Source organism: Phoenix dactylifera, chromosome 7 (assembly GCF_051530095.1).
Source record: "Phoenix dactylifera cultivar Ajwa chromosome 7, Ajwa_hap1_PhDact_Kaust_v1.1, whole genome shotgun sequence".
Taxonomy (NCBI): Eukaryota; Viridiplantae; Streptophyta; class Magnoliopsida; order Arecales; family Arecaceae; genus Phoenix; species Phoenix dactylifera.
In genome coordinates this window covers 1,940,596-1,966,941 of record NC_143196.1, presented here as the reverse complement: position 1 = coordinate 1,966,941, position 26,346 = coordinate 1,940,596, and the positions used below count along the sequence as shown (strand labels likewise).

The following is a 26,346-nucleotide window of genomic DNA, read 5'->3' as shown; positions in this document are numbered from 1 at the left end:
AAATTATGAAAAAAACAAAGGCAAATTATCCTTTTCTCTTAGGGATCTCGAGAAAAACAAACTGATGGGGGTTTGTCCCAACACCCAGATCATAAGCCTACAACCCCATCTGTTTATTATGGTGGGCCCTGCTCCCACCAAGAAAAACAAATTCAAGGATGGTTTTTCTCTTTCTTATGTTTTCTAGCATTACCACAAAACCAAATCAAAAGCACATCCTGTGGTCAAATTCCCTAATTTTTGTCCTAATAACTTAAACACCCCTCCCTTTATATCATATCACAGCCTTCCCCACTGCAAGAGCGCTACACCTCTCCCCCGTGAATGAATATTGGTCTCCCCTTTCCATATACAAATAGGAACATGGGACTTTTAGGCCAAAACCAAACAGAGGAGTTTTTTTGTTATTTTGCCCTCCAAAAGAGGCCTTTAAAGCCAGCCTCAGCTTTGCTCCAAAATCTCATTTCCCCTCACTCTCCTCCAATTAGAGCTGCAGCTAGAGGTAGAGATAGAGGTGAGCTACTCTTCTCTCATGTCTATAATAAAAGAGCTTCTCTTCCTCCTCCCTCCAGCTCTTCTAGCCCTCTTCCTCTATATCAACCTCATCAAATGGAAGAGAAAGAAGCCCAACCTCCCCCCTGGAGTCTCTGGATGGCCTTTTCTCGGCGAGACCTTCTCCTATCTCAAGCCTCACCCTGCCACCTCGGTAGGCCAATTCATGGAACAGCACATATCAAGGTGGTCCAATTCCAACACTAACAAGATGGGCTAAAGGTTTACATATTGTGCCACGCTTTTCTAAGAACTCTTATGTAAGCTACCATGTAGGTATGGGAAGATCTACAGGTCCAGTCTCTTTGGCGAGCCAACGATAGTATCGGCCGATGCAGGCTTGAACCGGTTCATACTCCAGAACGAGGGGAAGTTCTTTGAGTGCAGCTACCCAAGGAGCATCGGCGGGATACTTGGGAAGTGGTCGATGCTAGTTCTCGTCGGAGAGATGCATCGAGAGATGAGGATGATCTCACTCAACTTCATGAGCAACGTGAGGCTCCGTTCGCAACTCCTCCCCGAGGTGGAGAGGCATGCTTTGCTTGTTCTTAGGTCTTGGAAGGAGAATTCAGTAGTCTTCTCGGCCCAGGAGGAAGCAAAGAAGGTATCGCCATCTATATCAACGTTTTTAATTTGGTTTAAGCCATGATCGAATCATTTGCTGCAGATGAGTTCTAAGTGCGTTTATTGGATCCTTAACCAATTGCAGTATACTTTTAATTTGATGGCGAAGAATATAATGAGCATGGATCCAGGAGAGCCCGAGACCGAGAAGTTGAGGCGAGAGTACATAACCTTCATGAAGGGAGTGGTGTCTGCCCCACTGAACTTTCCTGGGACTCCATATTGGAAGGCTCTAAAGGTTGGTCGTTAGATCAAAATCTACTTCCTTCTTTCTCTATATTAATAAAAAGAATTCTAAAACAAAATCATCGGGAGTTAATCGGCTAAATCTTCATCATGTGATTAAATCATATTATATGCGAAAACAGTCCATTGCTGCATGATTGTGTAAGATTATTTAATTAAACAACACTCTAACCTTGATCGAATAGTGTTTATTTTTTTCTACTTGAACCATGGTGCTGAGCATATATATAAGATGTTTCCACCTCTAATTTTATGCAGCCACCTTCTTATATTCATTCCTCCAGCTTCCTTTATCTATGCTGAATCTATTTAACAAATAACAAGCTAGATGACCCGCCTCATAATTAGCCATGATTGTGGGTTCTATTCATGATTTTTTTTTTTTGACTGATCATTGATTATACCATGCTTTACACCGAAACCAACCAATGTCCATTTGTTATTTTAGGCAGTTGCCCGTGCCCATTACATTATAATGTGCAACAATCTAATGATTGGTAGGCGATACAATAAACTACTTTTAGCAGCTAATTACCATGGTAATATGAAAATCAAACAGTTTACACATCACTTCTATGTTATCTTTATTTTTTAATAGGATTGATATTAGGTGAAAAAGATTCATTTACTCCTAATGTTGTTGTCACTAAGAGCGGCATTGGTACTACAGTCGCGATCGACGATCCTTGGGGTGATCGAACGGAAGATGGATGAAAGATTCCAAAAGATGAACGAGGGACAAGAAAGAGTTGAGGAAGATGATCTCCTTGGGTGGGCTCTAAAGCAATCCAATCTCTCTAAAGAGCAGATCCTTGATCTCTTGCTGAGCTTGCTCTTTGCTGGCCATGAAACATCATCGATGGCTTTAGCTTTAGCCATCTTTTTCCTCGAAGACTGCCCAAAAGCCATTCAAGAACTGCAGGTAAAAACTTAACAATAATCTCACCTTTTACAATATTTTTTTCTAGGTAGTAGGTCTTTACGACGATTACTTACAAATTTATTTGGCTTAATTCTTTAGGAGGAGCACCTTGAGATTTTCTCCGGAAAGAAACTAAAAGGAGAGTCTGGACTAAACTGGGAAGACTACAAGCAAATGGAGTTCACCCAATGTGTAGGCTCTCTGAACACCACTGAAGAAACAAAGCTTAGAGTTAATGCTTCATTTTGATCACCTATAGCTTAGCATTCTATTTATAAATATTTGGTTCATGAAGGTTATAAATGAGACACTACGGCTGGGGAACGTGGTTAGGTTCGTTCACAGAAAGGTTCTTCAAGACGTCCGGTACAAAGGTAAGTTATTAATGTCTCCTGGAATATTCTTTCTCAGAGGGTTATCTGTGCGTCTGTGTGTGTATATATCTATGTATGTATGCATGTATATATATATGTATATTTATGATTGTTGCCATGTGGAAGGGTATGACATTCCATGTGGATGGAAGATTCTTCCTGTGTTTGCGGCAGTTCACTTGGACTCTTCTTTGTATGATGATCCTCATCAGTTCAATCCTTGGAGGTGGCAGGTTAGTCCCCTATCCTCTCATATCATGCATCTTATGCATAAGTGCTTATATTAAGTGAAAACCCTTCTTCTTCTAAGCCTTAACTGATATCTTATTGCATATATTTATTGAAGAAGAGTAGTTAGGTCCTGATCATTTGATGGGATTACATGAGAAGATGCATGAGACTTTCTGCTCTTGTTCTTATATGGTTCATATGACGTGGATAATAGACCCTACGCCTTGGTAGTTCAGCCCAGAAAGTTGTATCCTATCTAAAGAAGGTTGACGAATTGCTTTATGTACTGTTCTTCATGTGAAAATTATTTAGGCGTGCGAACAACGTAACCACACACCAAACGAGACACCAAACGAGATACCAAACGACATCAGACTTACGTGTTTTCCGACGAGAATTGATTTGATTGGTTTAATTGATTGCTCTTGATTAGTGCCAATGTGTGAGTAATACACTTGCACTTCTCCCACCTAAGATATAGACGCCAACTTAATTTGCCTTTAAGCCCAATATGTGAGTACTATATATAGCTTCCTACACCGTCAACTTGCTATATGCACTTGATGGCCACCCTGCTTCTTTGATTTTAATGCCAAATGACATTACCACTTTAATCCCTATTTCAAAGATTGATAATTTCGTATCTAACTGTATAAAGGTAGGTGCAGATCCTCGTTACTGCCCATAAGAGAAGTAATAAGTACGGATGACAGGATTTGAACCCGTAACATTTTGTACCCAAAACAAAAGCGCTACTAAGCTGCGCTACATCCCTTTTAGTTGTCTTCGATGTCTCGTGTTTGGCTAAATTTTACTAGAGTGTAACACGCATTCATATCGAAACCCTTAGAGGTTAGGAAGTGTCATCGATGAACCATACATAAATGCAATCTTGTCATACATGGCTCGAAATTTGCATTGCATTGATGGCATGCTTTTAGATGCTTGTTAACCTTTCACTTAGGTAATCAATATTGATAGTTTGATGAGACATTTTATTTGCCAATCACCCCAATCTTCGATAACGAGGTGCTAATTGTCACATGGTGACAATGGCTTAAGTTAATTCACTTCCGTACTAATTTCACATCACAAGCCCGATGCTTGACCAAACATACATGACATGGGCTTGAACCTTGACTCATCATGCGTCTCGTACATTTAGATACATGATGTGAAGCTGACATTGCATTAGATGGGATCGTCCAAAAAAAAAAAAAAAACAGACATCGCATTGGATTATCAAATGGTCCCATTAGTCTCAGACGATGGTCACATACACAAGGCTTGGAATCATGCCAATGTCGCTATTCTTTACTTGTCCTTGGAAATACTGTGCCTGTACTTATCCTTTCTGATTGAGAACTATTGCAATCAGAAGGAAACTATTACGTTATAGTGATCCTAAGAATTCCAACAAGTGCCTTCAATGGAGTAGTACTTGTCAAAGGGCTCGTCAGTAGTGACCTGACTGAATTATTAAGATTTTACTTAATCTAAATAAATATCTTGTAAGTCTAATAGTAGCTTTAACATTAAATGCCTGCTTCAATCATTCACTAGTATGGCCACTGCCAACAATTCAAGGCAGATGGGGAACTTGGATCTAGTCCCTGGTCCTCATGGTATCCATCACAAAAATATCTATTTTTTAGGTTGACAGGGCATCTCCATAGCAGCCACAACTCTATTTTGTGGCCTTCCATATCTTTAGCCATCAAAAACTCTTAACTTTCAGATTACGTTCTTGCAAACAACTGGTGTTCATAAACCCCTAGACTTCTGCTGGCTTGGTATTTGGCCAATAGACATTTTGTTTCAGCCCAAGCAATCTGAACCAAAGGCAAGTGGGCTTACCACCACAACATGGACGGCCTTCATGGCCCAAATGTTCTTCTCCCAAGTTAAGCTCCACTCTGAGTTTTGACTTATATGCCATCATTCTTAGCTAATAAATTGGGGTTGCAATAGTTTTCTTTTGTAAGGCAAGATTGTAGAATAAATCCTTGGTGAAGGTGGGATTTAAATCCATATCATTGGTATAATCACATTAGGCATACTATTGAGGTTTATCTTCTGGAAAAGTTCAGAATAATGTGTGTGACTTACAAATTAAAAAGTAATTCGCAATTCTAAAAATTAGAAACAAGTTATTTCTGTGATAATAATTTCATTGCATGAAAAAAAAAACTATTTAGTTATTTTTTATCATATGGGTGGGGCAAAGATCGAACATGGCCATGATATTCATACTGTGGAGCATGGTGGATGATGATGTTGACGAGCATGAGTTGGGAACGCTCATGGTCCCACGTACTGATTGGGTTGGCCATGCACGTGCATGCCTTGCCCACATCAAAACTTTAGTGAAAAGGACTCAACATTTGATGGTGATTAATTTCGCGGACCAGCACCAAGGTCCATGAATGGGGCTCCCGAAACTTATGCCATGAACCCATGGGACCATTTATTTTTGATGGAGCAGCGAAGCTTCGCAAGGATATATAGATTCAAAGAACATTTTAGTTAGATCCATATGAATCATAATAGCTCGTGTTTCGTTTACTAGCAGAAGGTGCAAGATTAGTGCATCAACTGCTTGCTTGTGATGTGTTCTTGCTTTCGATGCTTCAAGTATAGTAGCTGGTTGATATTGAATATTGAGGATATATTTGCAAGGTTAAATGTCACACATTTTCTTTGATGTGTTAAAATGGAGAAGAGTAGAGTATCCTGAGAATTTAGAACTAGTCTGAAAACCATTTAGTATACTGTACTTTTTCATTGATAAGATAAGATGCAGGAACTGAGGAGTGATTTGCTGGTGGTGGGAAAATTGTGGTGGGTTTCTTGAACTGGATTATAAATGTATTTTGGTAATAATTGGACTCTATATTGACCTAACCTATTGCAAACTATGACTAGATAATGACTTTACCTAACAAAAGAGAAAAAAAGAAAAAATCTTTTCTCAAACATGGCGGGTATCCATTGCACTCATTTATCTCTCGCCACACACACTCCCTCTACTCAAACCTAACCCATGTATTGTTTGATGTCTAGTTCAATCATGCAAACAAGGTATGGCATAAATCAGAAGTGAATTAAAGCACCACAGGTTATTAGAATAGTCTAAATTACTGCAAATTAGCCAACAAAATAGGACAAACCACAATAGCAAGTCCTGTCCATTAATGAAAGCTATTTCAGTTAAAAGCTTAAATATTCCTTGTTTGATCTTTTATTCACTGCATTTTTGTTGGCATTTTATTTTAATTTTAAAAGTTATATAAGAGCTATGAAAAATTACAAGGTCCAATAATGTAGGACTAACACATATTTTTCAAAGAAATTCTCATCTATTACTTTTTAATTTTCTTGAGCAAAACATGGATTAAAAATTTATGATGCTATTGCTCTCTTCTTTTTTTAGCATCTCTTAGATTATTTTTGCGTGAATGAAATATGATAGATATAAAATTCATCATTTTGAACTCGAACAAGCTTTCCACAAATTCCTTCAAAAACTTTGAATCTTCATCCCCAGAGAAGAAAAAAAATATTTCTAAGCTCCTGTATAAATCCTATTGCTGAAACACTCTAATCAAAAATATCCAAAGGAAAGCAGAGAAAAAAAACACATATACTTGAGAATAATGTTAAATCACTTAATAGTAAGAAGAATGACCAAAATTTTAAGATTAAGTTCATCATTTATGAAATCATTAGTACTTGAACAAGAAGATAAGATGAAGTTGTTGTGTCTGTTTTTTTTTTTTTTTTTGGCATTCAGAAGATCTCTCTTGGCGCAACAACAACAAACAACTTCATGCCATATGGTGGCGGCCCCCGTCTATGTGCAGGCTCCGAGCTCGCCAAGCTGGAGATAGCAGTCTTCATGCACCACCTTATACTAAACTATCGATGGGAATTGGCGGAGCCTGACCAAGCCTTTGCTTGCCCCTTTGTAGACTTCTCCAAGGGTCTACCAATAAGGGTCCAATCCATAACATGACACAGTTTTTCTAGGAGTTGGAGAGAGATTCGAAGTCCATTTGGGGATCAACAAGAATGTAAGCAAAGGAAAAAAAAAAAACAAAAAAAGATGCATGCATAGGTGCTAAGACACATGCAAGCTTGCATTAGAGCTTCTTCTGCCTATGGTGTATATGTTGGCCAAGAGGGATAATAGGCATTAGTGTTTCTTAAGCTTTCTTTTTGTCATGCATTTAACTTGTCCTTTTGCCATTGACCTTTGATGATTACAGCCATTACAGAAGAGAAGCAATTGTGTGTGGAGATACATATATGTATATATACATATATATTGAGAGCCATTTCTCATCCACGAAACAAGAAGAGGCATAATTATATGTTGATTCATTGTGCTACACTATGCTTGGGAGATAAGCAAATTGTCGAATTGCCATGGCAAGTTGGTTTGGATCCATACTCCTGACTTCAACTTCCCATTTCGCATCAATTAGAGTGTTGGTAATCACTAGCCTATTGATTTCAGTGGTGGACAACATTGGCTTATGACATCTTGGATATTTTCAGCCCACATCTGACATGCTTTCATTCTAATTCTTAGAAGGAAAAATATATCACCCATGTAAAATATATTTGGATATGGCCATATGCCCTTGGTTCTGGCTCTAGAAATAGAAAACCACATACGACCAAGCCCAACTGGTCCAGTCCAAGAAAACTGGTTCAGGCTTCCAGCTATTTGACCGTTATTTGGGCCTGTGGCTAAACGGGCCGCTTTTTATGAAAACCCCCTCCAACTGATCCATTTCTTTGAAGCTATCAATAAAAATATCGAATTTTGCTTGTGCTGTATCTAGTTTCTGCCGCAATAATTCGATATCGGATATTTTTAATGAGGACTAGTTGTAACAGGTCACATTTACCAATAGTTGAACCTCTGCAATCCAAATGATTTCTTCTAAATAATTGTGTTCATATAAAGTCCCAGATGTCTTCACCATCAGCCTTTCGAACAGACCGATGATCTTGTCCTCTTTTTTTTTTTCTTTTGTTGGTATGGAATGATCTTTTCTATTCTATTTCTTTTATAATCCCAGCCATGCGGTAGCAGGAAGCAGATTTCATCTCGCCTCTTACAAATCCATTCTTTGATGTGGTTACCAGCTCAATATCGACTGAGACCTGCTAGATTCGTACTTTTGCAACGATATCTTCGACTACAATCAACATACGCAGGATCAAAGACCACAGTAGCCTTCTAAAAATGGCTGTAAGAGATTTATTGAGCTATAAGCTCCTTAAAACAAGCTAGAACCACATCAATCGAATTCAAGGATACCAAACCAAAAGAAAGGGAAAGAATCGCGCACTATAACTCATTTTTTGCTAGAAACTGTGAGTATTTATACTTCTGGTGAGGTGCGCATGACTTCTCTTTTTTTTTCGAATATTGTTGCTCTCTTAATCCCAAATCTTTTAATGATACGGTTAGTATTCCATCCACAGAGTTCCTGAGCAGTGTTTTCTTTTTTTATCTTTTTGCTTGCGATGAGATTTAATTTCACTCATTTGGATTGCAGTGTTCTCTAGGAGTTGGAGAGAGATTTCACTCAGTTTCATGTCTCAGGGCCTATAACTCCATCCATCCATGCAAGTAGGTCACTCTAGGACAGAGAATAAGGATGATGCAATTATGACAAATAGAGAAAATAATAGGGGTAGGACAATGGTTCGACGATAACGTGAGGTAATGTTGCTGTGCTTCTGTATAAAGACGTGATACTTGGGCAAGATGGCTATCATTACCACATGAAACGTACGATAATGGAGGACAGTATACAAAGATGAAGACCATACGCAAACATTGCTTGAAGGATATAGATCTAAAATAAACAAGAATTTATAGACTCGTTTCCATAATTTATGTCAGTTTGAGTACCTTGCCTAGAAGAAGCTTTTATATATGGATGTGTACAAGTGAAAGAACAAGCATCGTCTAGAATTGAGTTGCAGAAGGTGCTATATATCCTCATTGTAGCTGTTTATGGATACATCAAAGGCAAGAGAAATCCCATGATTCCTCATGCAGCACTCGCACATATCATGCCATTTAACATATTCTCCATATCAAATAGAATTCCCCGCCATTGAAATCAAATAGAATTCTGTTGGCTTCTCCATATACGTGTTCAAAGTTCTGGTGAAGTGGTTAAGTGATGGCAAGCCAACATGTTTATAATACCTTGATCGAGTCGAAGATCCCGCGGATCCTCAAAACAAATTTGAAAATATATCTCCTGATTAATCCTCTGCTTGCGAGATTGATCTCTGTGATTCACACCGCCTCCAGCTAATGGCCAGCTGATCACAGCTCGGCCTGAGACTTCAGGTAACGGCCAAGACCCTCACCATATAAAAAGGGAGTAGGAAAAGACCTTCGATAAGCCATTATAATCCATAAAAAGCCATGAAAAAGCAATTCAAAACACCCAGAAACCTTTCAAAAACTCTGCTAATTTAGCCATCGAAGGGTCTTCGCCGGAATTCCCAGCTAAGGCTTTTTGCAGGTACACCACTGTGCAGGAGGTGGCTCCCTTTCTCCATCCCGACCAACGTCTTCTCGGCTTCCGCCGGTGTGGTCACCCTCAGGCCAAATTTCAACCACAACAATATATATATATATATATATATATATATATATATATATATATATATATAGTATCTTCAGACCATATATAATAACATATTTTAGGTGTGCAATTAATAAAATATTGTACAAAGCAATACCCTCTAGAATAAAAAGCATAGAAAGACATTAGATTCATTATTTCCCACTCAATTATTTGTGTTATACCTCAATGATTCTTTAGCATGTGCGCAAGGTATGTGTTATTGTCATCTTGCATATAATTTTTATGTTAGCATAAATGGCACAAATTTATTATGGGACAGGAAATTCATGTGCAGGATGTATCTAATCAAATAATGGTCTATCTCCCCAATCTTTAAGCTTTGGCACATAAGAATCTAGGGTTCTTTCCTCTTAGGGAGAGATTGACTAATATCAAAATGGATAGTATTGTAAATCTATACTTGCGTCTAATAGATTGCCAAAGTTATATGATTTCATCCACAATGCTGAATTGATAGCCGTCACCAACATATATTGGTGTTGCATGGCATTAACTGCACCTTACAAAGAGTGTATTATCATCTAGATAGAAATGAAAACATATGTTAATAAGGGGAAAGAAGAGCAAAAAGAAAAATGAGAAATGAATAGTATTAAAAAAATATGAAAAACTAGATAACTCCTACTTCCTTACTGTTTTAGTATATAAAAAAGAATATATATACATGTAATCCATGATAAATTTAGCAATACCTAGAACTATATAGATGTAAGTAAAGCAAGCAATACTCATACTAATAATAAGATATTTTTTCTAGCTAGGATGGTGTCATCAATCATAATATTCTTTTTTATGCTATTATACGTGTAGATCTTGTTGAGCCAACCCATAGCTTGGTTTTTCTAGTCACAACATTATTGCCATGTTAGTATATTATCAAAACATGTTGGGCATGGAAATAATTTTGATCGTAGTAATATTATTTAATTATTAGATTATTGAACACTTGTGCATTACATTTATGGATGGAAGCAAATTTGATATAAAGGTTGTATCATATAAAGAACTTTTCTAAGGATATTTTAATATTCTTGAATAGTTAATGAACATATACCATAGATATTTATTTGGCTGGGAGTGTTGGCTCAACATATTGCTTTTCTAAAAAGTCCAAGGCACCGATGATGGCGATCATATTTCAACTCCATTGATGAAGAAGAATTTAGATAGCATATATAGTAGATAATTAATGTATCCATAATTCCTTGCTTTTCAAAAACTCATATACACAAATATACAAATACATATATACTTTATAAATTGTTCCCATTATAAATACAAAAGACCCAAAATAATAAACTATCCTCTATTTTCATTATTTTTTCTAAATAACAAATCTTTTCGCACAAGATATTATAGTAAAAACATTGCATGCATGCTGGGATATCTTAGTACATCTTAGTACTTAGCACAGTAAAACTTGAAGTTAAACATTTTAAGAAGTGGCTACAAACATCAAAATTGAAAATCATCGCATTATTACTAAAATACACAAGCATATGTTTGGCCAGATAAAATCAGAGCACCTGCAAGGCTAAATACTGTTGTTAAATTTTAAAAGACAAATTGAGAAAAAAAAATTCTAGTAGATAAATGAAATTACTTTCATGACATTTTTTTTACTAAAGAAAAAAAAAATCTACTTACTGCAAATGATGCATCCCTGGTCCAATTCTTACTGCAAGTCTGGCTCCAACTCCAACAAGCCATTGAAGTGATGCAACCTGTCCACGTAACCAAACTAATCAATCAAAGTTCCCAAAAATGCTAAAGTTACAATATTTCCAATCTTGCACAACTTTCGCAAATATATAGCTTCTTTCATCCCTTGCAGCCAAACAAGTCTTAGAGGAAAAGTCCCTGTCACATGTTCCCTACCATATCCACTGAAAATTATATATGGAAGTGCATCAAGATATAATCTCAAAGAACCCTTTATCTAATAAAGGATAGATGAATTAAGAGGACTCCATGAATGGAGAGACGTCTGGGACATCAAGGGGTTCTAATGTGAAAAAGATTGAGCTGAAGCAAGCAATCCGAATTGACCTTAATCCCATGGATACCGACCTTCTTTTGTTCCCTCGTGGATTCAAAGAAACTAACTAAAGTGAGCGGATCAAAAACTTTAGGTGTTAAGCGATCCAACTTTCGGTCCGGGTAGAAAACGACACCCTCCCTCGTCCGTTCTAAGGAGCTGATCACATCCGTGTGAATGAGCTTTCGCGGAAGCAGCGACGATCGGAGACGTCTTCCTCCCCGATCCCTATCATTCTGCACGCAACACCACAATGTTTTTATTTCATTATTATTATTATTATTATTTTACACCAGCTCCTCACACTATACGTATATGAGTACAGCTATACATATCAGAGAAAAAAACTGGCTAAACAAATAGAAAGCATTCGTCTGATTCACTCAAAAAAAAATTCTCGAATAATGTACCGCATAAGAAGCCATCCAGTCAGCAGCTGTGTTGGTCTTTCAAAAAACATAGGTGGCCCTGAAGGAGTCATAAGAATTGTCCGTCCAACTCGGAATATCGTCCACAGACTCTCTTGATCACAGAGACCGAGTTATCCTCCAAATGGATGCACTCGGCACTCAAAACGCACCTCACATAGGACATGCGCCCGCAGCTCTTCAGTTTGACATGGTAAGAGCTAGTTACATTGATCAAACAATGGTGGCTGCTTTCTTCTCAACCTTGTCTTCTTCCAGATACCCACGAGCCAACAACATTTATATCAACTATTATCCTGATTCATATAGATTGAAATATTTCTGAGAGATTGTCTGATACGATGATATCGGTTTTGCTGACCAACTTTTTTTTTAAATTTATCAGCAAAACTCTTTCAAAGATTTAAAACTATTTCATTGTTTTAGTCTCGTATCCAATATAAAAGCAAATCTTCTGGCTTATAAGAAATTTTTTTAAAAGAAAGTTTGAGTTGTGTTTTGACTTTTGAGGGAGTGTGCAGGTGATAAGCTCACTGTATATATATATATATATATATATATATATATATATATATATATATATATATATATATATATATATATATATATATATATATATATATATATATATATATATATATATGAAGCTTGCTATTCGAGTCAGGTGAGTTAACTCAGTTACCTCCTAAAGGAAGCTTGCTCCTGAACTGGGGTTTTAGAGATGGGTGCTCTTTTTCTCAGCCCATCGCTTTCCGTGGGCCCTCCACAGATCAATCACGGCCATATTGGTGGTCCACATCTCATCATGCGGCCGTCCAAAAGGCGTGGCGATTTTGCTGGCTGGATGACAACTCGGCCACCTGCCTCTCCCTTTAGCGCGCTCTTATCCTACGGAAACATGCGTAAATTTTGTTTTATGCCTTAAAGCCCTATCGACCGTCCGTTTGATCTGGAGACGATATCTGGCCTCTGAGCGCACAGGAATTTCTATGCGGTCGTGCCCGCTTCGACTGGATCGTGGTTGTCTGCCCTCAAAACGTCTCGTCCTCTCAGTCAGCGCAACTATTGCGCACTATTAAAAAGAGAGGGACGGGACGAACTTTAAGGGACCCAAATTTAGACCCATTTATTATACGGAGACCGTGTGACCGTAGGATGTGCAGATAATTTAACGGCGGATCAGATCTACGGCTGTGTGGTGACGTGAGGAGTCAGGGGGGACGCAAGAGAATTGCCGATGGGAAATATCAATCCCGGAAGAGGCAGCGAGGACAGCGGGGCCCACCGTTGGCGCCAAAAAGTATCCGACGGCTTTCATCGGGTGACGCCAGCAGGGGAGGAAGCGTCCTACTACCACGCGGCGCGCTACTGCGGGTCGCTGCGTGGGCCCCACCGGTCGGATCGGATCGGACGTTTTGGGTGGAACACGCGCGCATCGGACTCGTCCAGTGGGAGAAGCCATTGAAATCGACTCACGTGAGAAGCACCTGCGATTTATAAGCAAAAGAATTAATAGTTCATGCGATGGTATGCACCTAAATGGAAGTATTTGATAGGCAGGGGAGTCCACATTCAATGTGGAAAGCGACGGTGCAGATAGGTCTGCAGGACACATTGGATGCCTCGAAAGGACACAAGCCAAGATAGCAAGCTCGCACGAGCTAACCACATCATATTAACAAGGTTGCAATAAAGCTGAAATCCTTCTCCTTTTTTTTTAAATTATGATTGTGATTATGAATATTATTATGATTATGATTATGATAGCGGGAGGGTGTAGCCCATTAAACCAGAAAAAATTACAACGTATAAGAGAAAAGGGACACAATAGTTCTTCCAAATAAAATCTTCATAATGATAGGCCACATAAGATGCCACACAATCCGCAACACTATTCGTCTTCCTATAGACATATGTAGTCTAATAGGATGCACACTAGCCCAAAATACTGCATATGTTATGGAGCAGCTAGATCCCTGCCAATCTCTGACCCTAAATCCACTTGATCATAGCGGCAGAGCCTCTCTCCAAAAGAATGTTGTCTGCACTCAACACATGCTTTGCATAGGTGATGCCGTCTCATGCTGCTATAAGCTCATTATCCATCACGAACTAATCAAAAATCCGTTGGTCCCCAACCGTCACGAATCTGGCCTTCTGATCTCGGATTACAAATTTCGCACTACTGTTACTCCCTCCCACAGAGGTGGGAGCTGAAATCCTTCCTTAGTAGCTCATTTTCAACACTATAATTCGTGGACTATGTACAAACGCACTTTCTATAGCCTTGCAACATTAAAAAGAAAAGTTATTTTACCAGCCTAAACAAGCTTTTATATTTACTCTTATAGTTGGATTTTTTTTTGAAAATAAAATTGTGGTTATTACGGTGACAAAATATAACAGCAACAGTGGGTAGCCATGACTATAGCGGGACAATGATTAACGATTTATGTGCTCGTACGCATCCACAGTGGTCGCCTCCATCCACACTTCTTTAACGGCCCGTCAACTAAGCCCAGTGCTACGCTCCAATGGCGACTCACGTGACCCGTGTGACATGGTTAATTGGTTCCCTCCCTGGGGCCCAATAAGGAGCGCAGAGTGGCTGCCGCTGGACTCGGTAACATCATCTTTAAACCAATCCCCATTCCACGTGTCGAGTCAAATTGCGGTTGGTGTCTATTCCAGTGGGGACCACACAGCAGACCCACCACGTCATGCATGGCGCACCCATCGTCCCAGTGCTCCCGACTCCACTCTGCCCTCTCCGCTCCCCATCTTTCCTCCAAAATTAGCACCACCACTTCTACGGCCAGAGCGAACGTAACATAAATGAGGGAGAGAATAGAGCTGTGGCCCCTTCCCTCCCTTTTATCGTCTCTTCCGGGCTCTTCTCTCCGCACTTTTGGACAAATTTCGCACCCCATCTAATTTCTTTTGCGTTCTTTCCTTGCATAGCTAATTTTCTTTCCCCACTTTGGGTGGTGGGCTCCTGTAGACCCCACCTCCGTATGCCTGCCTTTTAATTTTCCCCCTCTCCTCCGCGCTCCTCGAGAAGTCTCTCCCCAGTCCCCAGTCTCACCACCGCGCTCTCTCATCCTTTCTTTTAAAAAGCCCACGGCTCCCCAACCCTCAAAGCCTTCCACTCTCTCCCTCAAAGTACCGACTCCAAGCTGCTGTTGCCTGCCAGCACATACACTGACATACCTTCCATCACCAAGACCTCTCTATCTGGGCCTCAGTGCTCTCATGTGAGCAGAAGAACAAGCAGCTGGAAATACTTTCCGAGGCCAGAGAAGGTGGTAAGAGAGGAGAAGAGAAATAGAGTAGCGGGTGGAGAGAATGGCTTACATGTGCGCTGATAGCGGCAACTTGATGGCCATCGCCCAGCAAGTCATCCAGCAGAAGCAGCAACAACAGCAGCAACGGCAGCAGCAACAGCAGAACGTCGCTGCTTCCGTTAACCCACCGCCGTGGGGGGCCCACCACCACCCTCCCATCCCCGAACATTTTCCCTTCGTCCTCCCCGACTCCGCCACCTTCCCGGACCCATTCGCCTCCGACTCCGGCCCCGGTTCGGTGCTCGGCTTCAATCCCCCGGTCCACCTCGACCATGGCCCCTTCCGGCTCTCCGACTTCGGCTCCTCCGCCTCCGCCGCCGCCGCCATCGCGGGGGACTTTGACTCCGACGAGTGGATGGAGAGCTTCATCGGGGGGTCGCCGGCGGAGAGCTCCGATCTGATGAGCGACGCCTGGCAGGGCGGTGGGGCGGCCGTCGCGGCGGAGCTCCCGCCCTTGTTCGCTGACCCCTTTGCCGCCTGCTCCGCCGCCGCCATCAGCGTCCCCTCGCCCGCCTCCACTTCCGATCTCAACCGCGTCGTTTTCTCCGACCCGGTCAAGATCTCTCCCCCGCCTCTGGCTCCCCACCAGGCGATAGCCGTTCCTACGCCAAATCCGCCGCCGCAGCAGGTTCAGCTCCAAGCCTTGTCCTTCGATCCGCCCCCGCCGGCCCAACCGAAGAACGATGCCGTGTTCCGAGATCCGGCGGCGGCGGCGGAGAGCAACTCCCCTTCGCCGTCCCCGCCGCTGCTCCAAGCCCTCCTCGAGTGCGCCCGGATCGCCGACTCCGAACCGGATCTGGCTGCCAAGTCCCTGGTCAAGATCCGGGAGTCGGCGTCCGACCTCGGCGATCCGACGGAGCGGGTCGCCTTCTACTTCGCGGAGGCCCTCTGCAGCCGCCTCGCCGCCGCCGCCGCCGCCGGAGGTGCTCATCTGAAGGATCGCTCCTCTCCACCGCCTTCGTCGTCGTACGATTCCTCGCCGGAGGACTTCACCCTATGCTACAAAGCCCTCAACGACGCGTGCCCTTACTCCAAGTTCGCCCACCTCACCGCGAACCAGGCGATCCTGGAGGCCACCGAGTCGGCGTCCCGGATCCACATCATCGACTTCGGGATCGTCCAGGGAGTTCAGTGGGCGGCGCTCCTCCAGGCCCTTGCCACCCGCCCCGCGGGAAAGCCGGCCAAGATTCGGATCTCCGGCATCCCCGCCCTGGCGCTCGGCGACTCCCCTGCGGCCTCCCTCGTCGCCACCGGCAACCGCCTGCGCCACTTCGCCGCCCTCCTCGACCTGGACTTCGAGTTCGAGGCGGTCCTCACCCCGATCCCGGAGCTCACCGAGTCGACGTTCCGGATCGAGCCGGGCGAGTCCGTGGCGGTCAACTTCATGCTCCAGCTCTACACCTTACTGGGCGAGTCGACCGAGCCGGTCGAGCGAGTACTCCGGCTCGCGAAGTCGCTCGGGCCGGCCGTTGTGACGCTGGGGGAGTACGAAGCGAGCCTGAACCGGTCTGGGTTCGCGGAGCGGTTCGGGACGGCGCTGGCGTACTACGCGGCGGTGTTCGAGTCGCTCGAGCCGGCTTTGGACCGGGAGTCGCCGGAGCGGGTCCGGGTGGAGCGGCTCCTGCTGGGTCGTCGGATCCGAGCGGCGGTGGGGCCCGGGGAGGGGGCGAAGCGGAGGGATAGGATGGAGGGGATGGAGGAATGGACGGCCATGATGGGGCGATGCGGGTTGGGCCCCAAGGTGTTGAGCAACTACGCGGTGAGCCAAGCGAAGCTTCTCCTCTGGAATTATGACTACAGCTCCCAGTACAGGCTCTTGGATTCCCCGCCGGGTTTCCTCTCGCTCGCCTGGGAGGACCGCCCCCTCCTCACGGTTTCCTCGTGGCGCTGACGACGATGTAAGCAGTTGAAAATTGAAGTGGGGGGATTTTAGAGAGAAGAATGTTTTTGTGTTGTTCCCAAAATCTCCACTCTTATGCTCTTCTTTCTTTTTAGTTTAATTGAAGTATTGATATATGTGAGAAAGTTAGGCTTGGTAATGGTGGCGTTATGGGAAGTCAAGTCACCACAACCATTTGTGGACTGATTGCTTGGTGTGCTGCGGCGCTAATTGCTTGTTGATTTAGACTTGCTGTTTTGGGGGTTTTAGTGGTTTAGTGTGAAAGGTTATAATACGTCTGATTGTAAAGATGAAAAGAGACGTTACATCTATTACGAGTAGTCTTTTTGACTTGATTCGATTCATCTATAAAGTATTAAAAAGTAAAGAAAGTGGATTTAGAGTTCTGACTGCCATCATTGTGACAATATTACAAAAACTGGCTTTATGTTATCTTGCTAATTAATCTTTGATTAGAGCTAAGTGCTTGCCGGTTGGGGAAAAAGCAAATGTTGCTGTTCAAAGGAGATGATATCAAGTGGTTGGTGGCAGCTGGGTCCTTTTGATCTTGCAATTTTTGTAGTTGTGAATGGGGAATCAAATTATATTTAACGTGGAAGCGAGGTGGAAGTATAATGGAAGTAGGTATCGAGTCTCAGCTTGGAAAAAGATAGAGAGAGATCGGTTGTAACAATCTACAATCTCATCCAAAATAATTAGTAAAAAAATATTATTTAAATTTTTTTAATTTTATATAAATATTTAAAATTTTAAATATATTCGTATTATAGTGTTTTTTAATCCACATAGATCATAGGTCGGACTCGCTCTAATATCATTTACCAGAATTCAAAATTTTATCTAAAATAGCTAGTTATAATGTATTTTTTGAATTTTTTTTACTATATAAATTATTGATATGGGGCTAAATATGCAAGTTCTCACATTGGTAGCGATTAATTCCGGTTTTATAAGCACCAAGTAGGGAGGTTTGTCGTAATGGTGATGTGAGCTTGCTAATAGGGAAGTGTGGGGATTTCTAACCCCTTCTGCCTTCGTTGAGCAGAAAAGGGCTGCAAGAGAAATGAGACAAGCTTATCTCGGGATGCAGGTACGGCTGTGATAATATTATCCATCTGGACGCTTTTATTCATGCGAGCTGGTCACTTTTTAGATGTTAGCATAAAACCCACAGGCAATTGCAATTCCAGAGTTCATGAGAAGAAGAACATCTTCTTCGCAATGCTTTGATCCTAGAGTTCAAGCAAATTGTTGCCACTGTTTTTTCCTCCTCCACTCCCCCTCCTTTCATTGGGTGCTCAATCTAACTTCTTTTGCCTTTTCTTTTTTTTCAATCCGTCTTTCTCTGGAAAAAAAGAAAAAAAAAAATCTTAGACGATTCCATTCAACCATCTCCATCAGATAACTTACTAAATTCTTCTCTCTTTTTTTCAGTAATGGACAACATAAAAAGAGAATAGGAAGAAATCCATATATTAAGTTCCCTTCATTCATAGCTATAAAGAAAAATCTCATTGATTCATACAACAACATAAAAACTAATAATAGATGATATTTGTGTGCTGAGTTTGTGAGGTGATAAAAGAAAAATACCATATTTTTAGTTAATTGATTAAACTATGTTATTCCTGAAATTACATGAAGAAGTACATCATGACTGGGTCCGTAACTATAGCTGTTGTGAGAATCTGTGCGGGCGTGTATTTAGTTCCACATCGGTTATTCGCTAGGTAGATCTTGGGTACTTATAGGATCAAGTAATCCAAATAATAACTTCCGACTAGTTATTTTGGATGAGCTTCTGGGTTGTTACAATAGCTTTTTCTTCTCTCTCAAACAAAAAAAAAACTTAAATATAACACATTTTTTTGGTATCAGCGCAACTAGCAGTAGATAAAATCAGAACTTTGCAATAGTCTGAGGTCTTAAATGTCGAAAAAGAAAACAGAGCTTTTTGATGCAACTGAAACATTTCTCGCACAGACATTGTTTAAAGCTGAGTGTCCAAGGGAACATTTCGTAAGCTCATCTGGAAGGGCAAACTACGGTCCGGGTTGAAACATCTATTAACTTAACGTGCCGTACCTTGAGTCGTTCGCAAGCATTCGGCTGGCATTTACTCATGTTGTGAAGAAATCGTACGTGCATGGGGGTTTTGTACTGTGTGAGTTTTTTTTTTCTTTTTGGGTACGATCTTGGGGTGGGTGATTTGAAGGAAGGGAGGAAGCGTAGGGGAAGCAAGCCTAGATCTTAGGCTTGGGCTCCTCCGACATTTATACGATGTGAGAACTCTTTGATGAGTAGTACAAGAATTGGAAAACGTGTCAACTGCACAATTACTTGGTCTTAAATGATGTCCGCAACTTTTTAATGAGCAACAACGAGGGGAGCAAGCAAAATAAATTTTGAAAAAAATAAATTTATTTTAGATAATTAATAAGTTTTTATTTTTAATAAAAAAATGAATATATTTTCTCCTGAATATTAAAATTTGCATGAAGACCTTTCCAACATTGATATTTGCATGTATACCCTTATAAAATATTTATTTTATATGTATATATTTTATTTTTCTTTTTTTGCATATATGCCCATTCCATTTAATGCGGTTAGAAATTAACGGTTTAAAATTCAAAATGACTGTAATATCCTTAATAGATAAATGTGCAAAAGATATATTTGATAAGGATATATATGTAAATAATACTTTGCGACAGCAGACAAGTAAATATCAATTTGGAGAGCATTTGTGCAAATTTTAATATTGAGAGGAAAATTTATGCAAAAATCTAAGAATTTTTTAAATATATTAAATTATACGGATACCCTCTAAAATTACTATTTTCATGTATATCCTTATAAATATTTTTTTTTGCATGTTTATCCATTAATAGTATTTTCGTCATTTTAATTTTAATCCGCTAAATTCTTAACGGGGTTAAATGGCATGAGCATACATACAAAACAAGTATTTGATGGGGGTATACATACAAATATCAATTTTAAAAAGGTATTCATGCAAATTCTAATATTTAGGAGGGTATGTACGAAAAGAATCCAAAAATAAATGCATAGAACAAGTAGGGCTGATAAGATATAATTAATATGTATTGGATTTTGAGATATTTTAATTATTTTATGAAAACGAAATTATTTTTCATATTTATATATATTTATAGAATACAAATGGATAAAATATTAATTGTAGGGAAAAGAAGCAAGCTTATTTGGTATCATGAATCCATTCCATTAAAATGGTGGAAGGAAAATAGACCGGGGTCTCTGTAAATATCCTCACCGATTGCAAACTTGGATATCCTCAAATGTAGTACAAAATTAGATTTAACTTCGAATCCAATCCAGTATTGTTCTAAAAATTGATTACTTCATGTTTTAATTGCTAGATGATAAATGGAGCAGAGATAATCTTCAAATAATTAGTCCAAGAAGAACTTATCCAGCAAATTGAAATGAGTACAAATGCGTCGAGACTCTAGCACTTAGGAAGCTCAGCGCTCGTTTATACCGCACCATATCATTCTAATTAGTAAATACTCACAAGTAAAGTATATGGTTGTCATTTTAGCTACTATGTCAAGCAATCTACTCGTTGGTTCAGAAAGGAGTTTGAACCTTCAAGGCGTGACTTTTGCAACATAGAGACGTAACCCAAAGCCACATCATTCATCTTCGATGGCAAGTAGTTTTTATTATTTTAGAAGATATTTATGAGCTTTTCAGTGTGATATACAGTGCATGGGGTTCAAAAGAAGAACCGCTTGATGAACATAATACCACATTCTGTGGTGCAAAAGTTGAACCGTTAAGGATTCCATTTCATCGCAGAACGGCCCCATTTACACTGCAGCTGCGTCTCAATGATAGCCTTGCAGCCAATGCGAGACTGACGATAGCAGTGTAGGCGAGGGAGGGACCTGCGAAGGTATGGCTTCGTCATTAAAGACTATGATCCTAGACTGGTGGCAGCAGAAGAACGACGAATCTTTGACGCGTTTGTTGTATGTGCCAAACTCAGAACTATATGGGAGGGTATTTTCTATACGAGATGAATGCTGAGCGCAGACAGCATCCTTCTCGAGAAGGACTCGATCATAGTGATCGAGTGGGCTGGCACTGCTGAGGAGAGGCTGTTGCTACACAATATTTGTAGCCTACTAAGAAAGTATGACTTCCTACCAGACCATACATGTTTTCATAGAGGCAAACGATGCTGCTGACTGGATTGCCTTTTTTGCTGCTCATCACGCTGAAGGATTCATCCAGACGGACTATGTATATGTGTCGGAGCCCATGAGTACTTTCTTATTTTCTAACTTTGTAGGCTGTATTCACAACCATTTAAGCTGCCGTTATATATATATATATATATATATATATATATATATATATATATATATATATATGCGACCGTGACGGAAAGAGACGATCGTTAAGTTATTTTTCTTCTTCGAGTTGGGCCCCGCCGCACGTATTTCCAGAAGACTGCCGCGAACCCGGACCAAGTTTTATACCTGTAAACGTTCCGAGAAATACCAGGGAGATGGGGACCGGGTGTTTCTCGAGGATTTTATCTTTTTAAATCACCAACGGATGCTTGAATCCCTGCCCAACGGTCGAGTGGTCCCGAGTGCTGCCATGTTGCGCTGGGAATGGTTTGCCACGAGTCACTGTCACGTGTGAGGGAGATTTTTCTTCTGCGCAAAAACTTGACAACAATTAAACACGCTTTTCTACACTCTTCACGTGTATATGGGCCCCATAGCGTCTCCTCCCCAAGTGGAATTACTTTTTTAAATCAAGGCGGAGATAATTTTCCTTTATTATTTATGAGATCATATTCAATGTATAGAATGAAAATATAGAATTTTTAGGAATATTATTTATATTTATAGAGTTTTTGATCTCTTTATTTATGAGAACTACAGGATCTACCCCGTTGTGGCTGGGTAATGCATGACGTGACTACACCCTATGGTAATTTATTATAGAGAAAAAATCTCTATTGTTTGAATGGACTTTCTATCCACTGTATTTTGGTTTAATTAGCTCCACTTTTTTGTCACTCTACTATTTTTAAGGGCAACCCGGCCAGGCTGAATTCAAGATGAATATAGTTATGTTAGTGGAGGCTATTCTCTGCTTCAAGATATTCGAACTATGGTGAGCAATAGAGTGGCTTTTCAGACCAAGCATCTATTCAAGAAGGCAAATAGGGTCACAGATTGGATAGCTTGGCCAGTCACTCCGAAGACATTCTGTGGGTTGGAGAGAAAAAGTTGTATTTGTACCAGATATGTTTCGTTCTAATTAGATATATCAGGTGGTGATAACCACCACAATAGAATTTATTATCGGATTCAAGATATTCTTTATAGGCAGGGCTGGCCCAACTCTAAGGCAGTCCTTAAGGCCCTGGGCCAAAAAAAAAAAAAGAAAAAAACCGCAGCATCTTGTAGAGCTACAGTAAAAGTAAAACAGTGAAAGCTACGAGCTACCGATTATCTTAGCAATACGCTTCTTTCCATAGCTCGACGTGACTCTGAGGTACAAATAATCCGTCCTCGGACGGCGACAGTGGATTAATTGGTGTTTTCTTCTTGGACATAGCATTATATCAGGTTCGCGTTAGATAAAGAGCGGAACAAGAACATATTAAAGGACAAAGGACATACAGCCTTTTATATATAAAAAAGAGTGCAAACTACAATTCCATTCAATTATTCAGTTTTTTCCTTATTTCTTTAAGAAAGACAACTCACGAGAATCAGCAATATATTATTCATTTGAGCTCCGGTCTGATTTATGAATAATGATGTTGCGGAAAAGATTCATATCCAATCAAAACATAAATTTTTATATTATATATATATGAATTATATAAAAAAATTTGCCAATTAAAAAAGTAATATCTATATGCAATATTCAAATTACAATAAAGCAATCCACCATAGTGCCAAGTTCTTCCTCTACGGCGAGTTCATTTAACTGCATGAGGTGGCCCAAGTTGCGGAGTGGCCAGAAGAATCCAGCTGCTTCTTATGTCTCCTCCTCCTTCTCTTTGAGATTCCCTCCACTTTTTCTCCATTGCATATTCCATGTGGTTATTGAAGAAAAGAAAAATAAAATTGTTTTTTAAAAATGAAAAACTATAACAACCACCTAAAAAATTGCAAAACAAAAACCAAAACTAAAGTAAAGAATTTTTACATATAAATATTAAAGTAAAGAAATTATCCATAATACATATATTCAAAACTAATAACCCCATCATTTAACAAACTCAATAATTTAAAAATAATAATACAACCAACAAACAAACATAATAGACTAAGTAAAATGAGACCAACTACATTAAAAAAAAGAAGCATAGTGATAAATTTTTCAATACAACAGAATTTTGGTGAATATTTTAATCCTTCTATTTTACCTTCATCAATCCACAATTATATCATGCTTAAGAAAGAGAGAAAAAATATATAAAAAATAAGCTCGATTAATAGGATGGTTGATAATATAATTTACAATTATTGATTTAAAGTTTCTAATTTTATTAATATCGAGAAAGATTCTATAAATTATCTTATCAACAAAAGAGTCATCTTCACTGTTATCTTCTTAAGTTTCTAATTTAGATTTACACTAAATGTAAAAAAAAAAATAATGATAATAATTATTGAGTATTTTTATTTCAGGTTCAGTTTTGAATCAGGTTCGGATTGAAAAATTCACTAAAATAAATACTGAAATCAAACAGTATTTGATCAGGTGTTTTGGTACAGAACTACATAATTTGATGGCTCCAGGTAATAAAATAATTTGATCAATTGCACAAACTTTTCTCTGAGTTATTTTTTGTATGTGTTTCATTTGTTATGCGGACCTGTCAGGATAATCCAATCTTATTAGGGTTTTATTATGCTCGGCGCCCTCATTCACCAACCCAAAGACATGAGCGCCCTTTTTATAAATTTGGTAATTTTGACATGATTAGGGTCGCCTAGAATATGCAAAATATTTCAATGGAGCTTACTTGGAGAGGCAATTAATATTATGTGAGGATCCGTGCGGGCGTGTGTTTAGTCCTACATTGATTATTCGCTGGGCAGATCTTCGGTACTTATACAAGATCAAGGAATCCAAATAATACTTTCCGGCTAGCCATTTTGGGTGCGGTCCTGGGTTGTTACAAGTGGTATCAGAGCCAGCGGCACGGGTTCGATTTCTAGGATAAGCGATAAAAAAACTCCCTTGCTATGGGAGGGAATTGTTGGCGGAGGCTGGTGTGGGCAAAATCAGCAGGGCTCGCTTGCTGGGGGATTGTTGGCAGAGGCCGGTGTGGGCCAAATCAGCAGGGCTCGCTCGCGGCGGAAGCCGGTGGGTGCCAAATCGCAATCGAACGCTGGGGGGCGCTTGGGATGGTCGGTTTAAAGACCATGGTTAAGCATTCAGTATCACTTGCGGGTTTTAGTGAGATGGCAGCGCCTACGGCCCTAACAATGGTATCAGAGCAGATCCGACCTATAACCTATGTGGATTGGGGGACACTGCAGCACGGATCCATTAGGGCTGACCACGAGCCAATCGTAGTGTTTGTGATTAGATTTAAATAAATTTGAACCCTTAGCCTGACGAGGTTAATGCTAGGGCTTGAACAGGGGGAGTATGTGAGGATCCGTGTGGGCGTGTATTTAGTCCAAATCGGTTATTCGCTGGGTAGATCTTGGGTACTTATACAGGATCAAGAAATCCAAATAATAACTTCCGGCTAGCCATTTTGGATGAGATTCTGGGTTGTTACATATTTCTCATTGAGTTGTATCAAGTTAGGATAATAACATAAAATCTTGATTTATATTCCACATAGTCTAATTTGACTCTCATGACTCATAATTTATTAAATTTGTAAAACTTAAGCTCAACCAATCCAGCCCAATCTATTCAATTTAGTTCAACTCATAATAACTCAAGAAAACTCTTGATAACTTATTTCCAAAATAAATTAAATAATTAGAACTAAGATGTACAATAGAATTTTACTAGCATAACTCCAGTCTGGTGGACACTATAATTCATGACCAATTTGTTAAAATCTTTAGAATTTAAAAAAATTATGTACGATAATTAGAATTAGGAAAATAATAATATACAATATTTAGAGATACTTCCTCATCTTTAAAATTTTCAAACTGGCCCTTGAAGTTTTCAAATCGGCCCTCTCCACCTTCTCGAGTCTGCCTCCTCCAGCAGCGAGGCCCAGACCAAGGAGTTGGCCTTCGATGAGGTAGCAAGGAAGGTCGGCGAGGCTTTAAATGTCCAAAAGGGGGAGGTTTTTATGGCGGGCTCAAAGAAACTTAGGCAAGAGAATCGGAGAGCTTTTACGGGCCAGTTCCATTATTTTGGAGAGAAACTTAGCCACGATCATCAACTAGATTCGAGAGGGTCCAAAGAATAATAATTGTGTCCACCCTTAGCTTCGAAATATCTTAATAATGGTGAGGGATGGAGGGGTCTTGCAGGCTAACCATGTTTTCTGTGAAGTTAATGGGCCCGCGAACTAGGTGGGTGCTCATGTAGCCAATCACTCGGATAGTACCATGTGGACTGGAGATGGAGAGTTGCATCTGACACTCCGAGATATTTTGTTTTTTAATTTTATTGGGTGCATATATATTCGTCTATTATCCATCCGCTTTAGCAAAATAAATAAATAAATAAATAAATAATAAAAAGAAAACCACAAGAGCGGAAGGCCGTGATGGTTTATTAGAATTTATCATGGAATTTACCAGCTTTTTTGAGATTGGATAAAGCGAAAGCATGTAGAGACTTGAGTCGGAGAAAGTGTAAGAGTTTAAATGAATAGCAATAGGAGTGATCCGAATTGGCAAATTTTTTCGCTATATCACACCTCGAATCTAGAGTATAACATATGCCGTATATATGTATGGCAGATCATACAAGCATAAAATGCTATATACTA

At 40.1% G+C, this 26,346-nt stretch overlaps 2 protein-coding genes across 3 annotated transcripts; both read left to right on the top strand.

The window, feature by feature from the left end:
* Positions 1 to 363: 363 nt before the first annotated feature.
* On the top strand, positions 364 to 7,332 carry DWF4 (Cytochrome P450 superfamily protein). Of its 2 annotated transcripts, none has more exons than XM_008779916.6 (8): positions 364 to 738; positions 829 to 1,156; positions 1,262 to 1,414; positions 2,093 to 2,344; positions 2,444 to 2,536; positions 2,640 to 2,718; positions 2,845 to 2,951; positions 6,743 to 7,332. In XM_008779916.6, the coding sequence occupies exons 1-8, from the start codon at positions 533 to 535 to the stop codon at positions 6,962 to 6,964; spliced, it is 1,440 nt and encodes a 479-aa protein (XP_008778138.2). In that variant the 5' UTR covers positions 364 to 532; the 3' UTR covers positions 6,965 to 7,332. The 2 variants fall into 2 exon arrangements, with proteins under 2 accessions (XP_008778138.2, XP_026657243.2); XM_026801442.4 differs by having other exon boundaries at positions 391 to 738; positions 6,746 to 7,158.
* A 7,086-nt stretch (positions 7,333 to 14,418) lies between these two features.
* LOC103707594 (SCARECROW-LIKE protein 7) lies at positions 14,419 to 17,738 on the top strand. Its single transcript, XM_008792136.6, has one exon. The coding sequence runs from the start codon at positions 15,447 to 15,449 to the stop codon at positions 17,334 to 17,336; it is 1,890 nt and encodes a 629-aa protein (XP_008790358.1). The 5' UTR covers positions 14,419 to 15,446; the 3' UTR covers positions 17,337 to 17,738.
* Positions 17,739 to 26,346: the final 8,608 nt, after the last annotated feature.

What these genes read in the sequence shown, in the direction of transcription:
- LOC103707594 (XM_008792136.6), top strand. Translation starts at nt 15,447, where the DNA reads ATGGCTTACATGTGCGCTGATAGCGGCAACTTGATGGCCATCGCCCAG.
- DWF4 (XM_008779916.6), top strand. Translation starts at nt 533, where the DNA reads ATGTCTATAATAAAAGAGCTTCTCTTCCTCCTCCCTCCAGCTCTTCTA. An exon ending in CATATTGGAAGGCTCTAAAG is followed by an intron (nt 1,415 to 2,092) that starts GTTGGTCGTTAG and finishes TTGGTACTACAG; the next exon opens with TCGCGATCGACGATCCTTGG. An exon ending in TCAATCCTTGGAGGTGGCAG is followed by an intron (nt 2,952 to 6,742) that starts GTTAGTCCCCTA and finishes TTTGGCATTCAG; the next exon opens with AAGATCTCTCTTGGCGCAAC.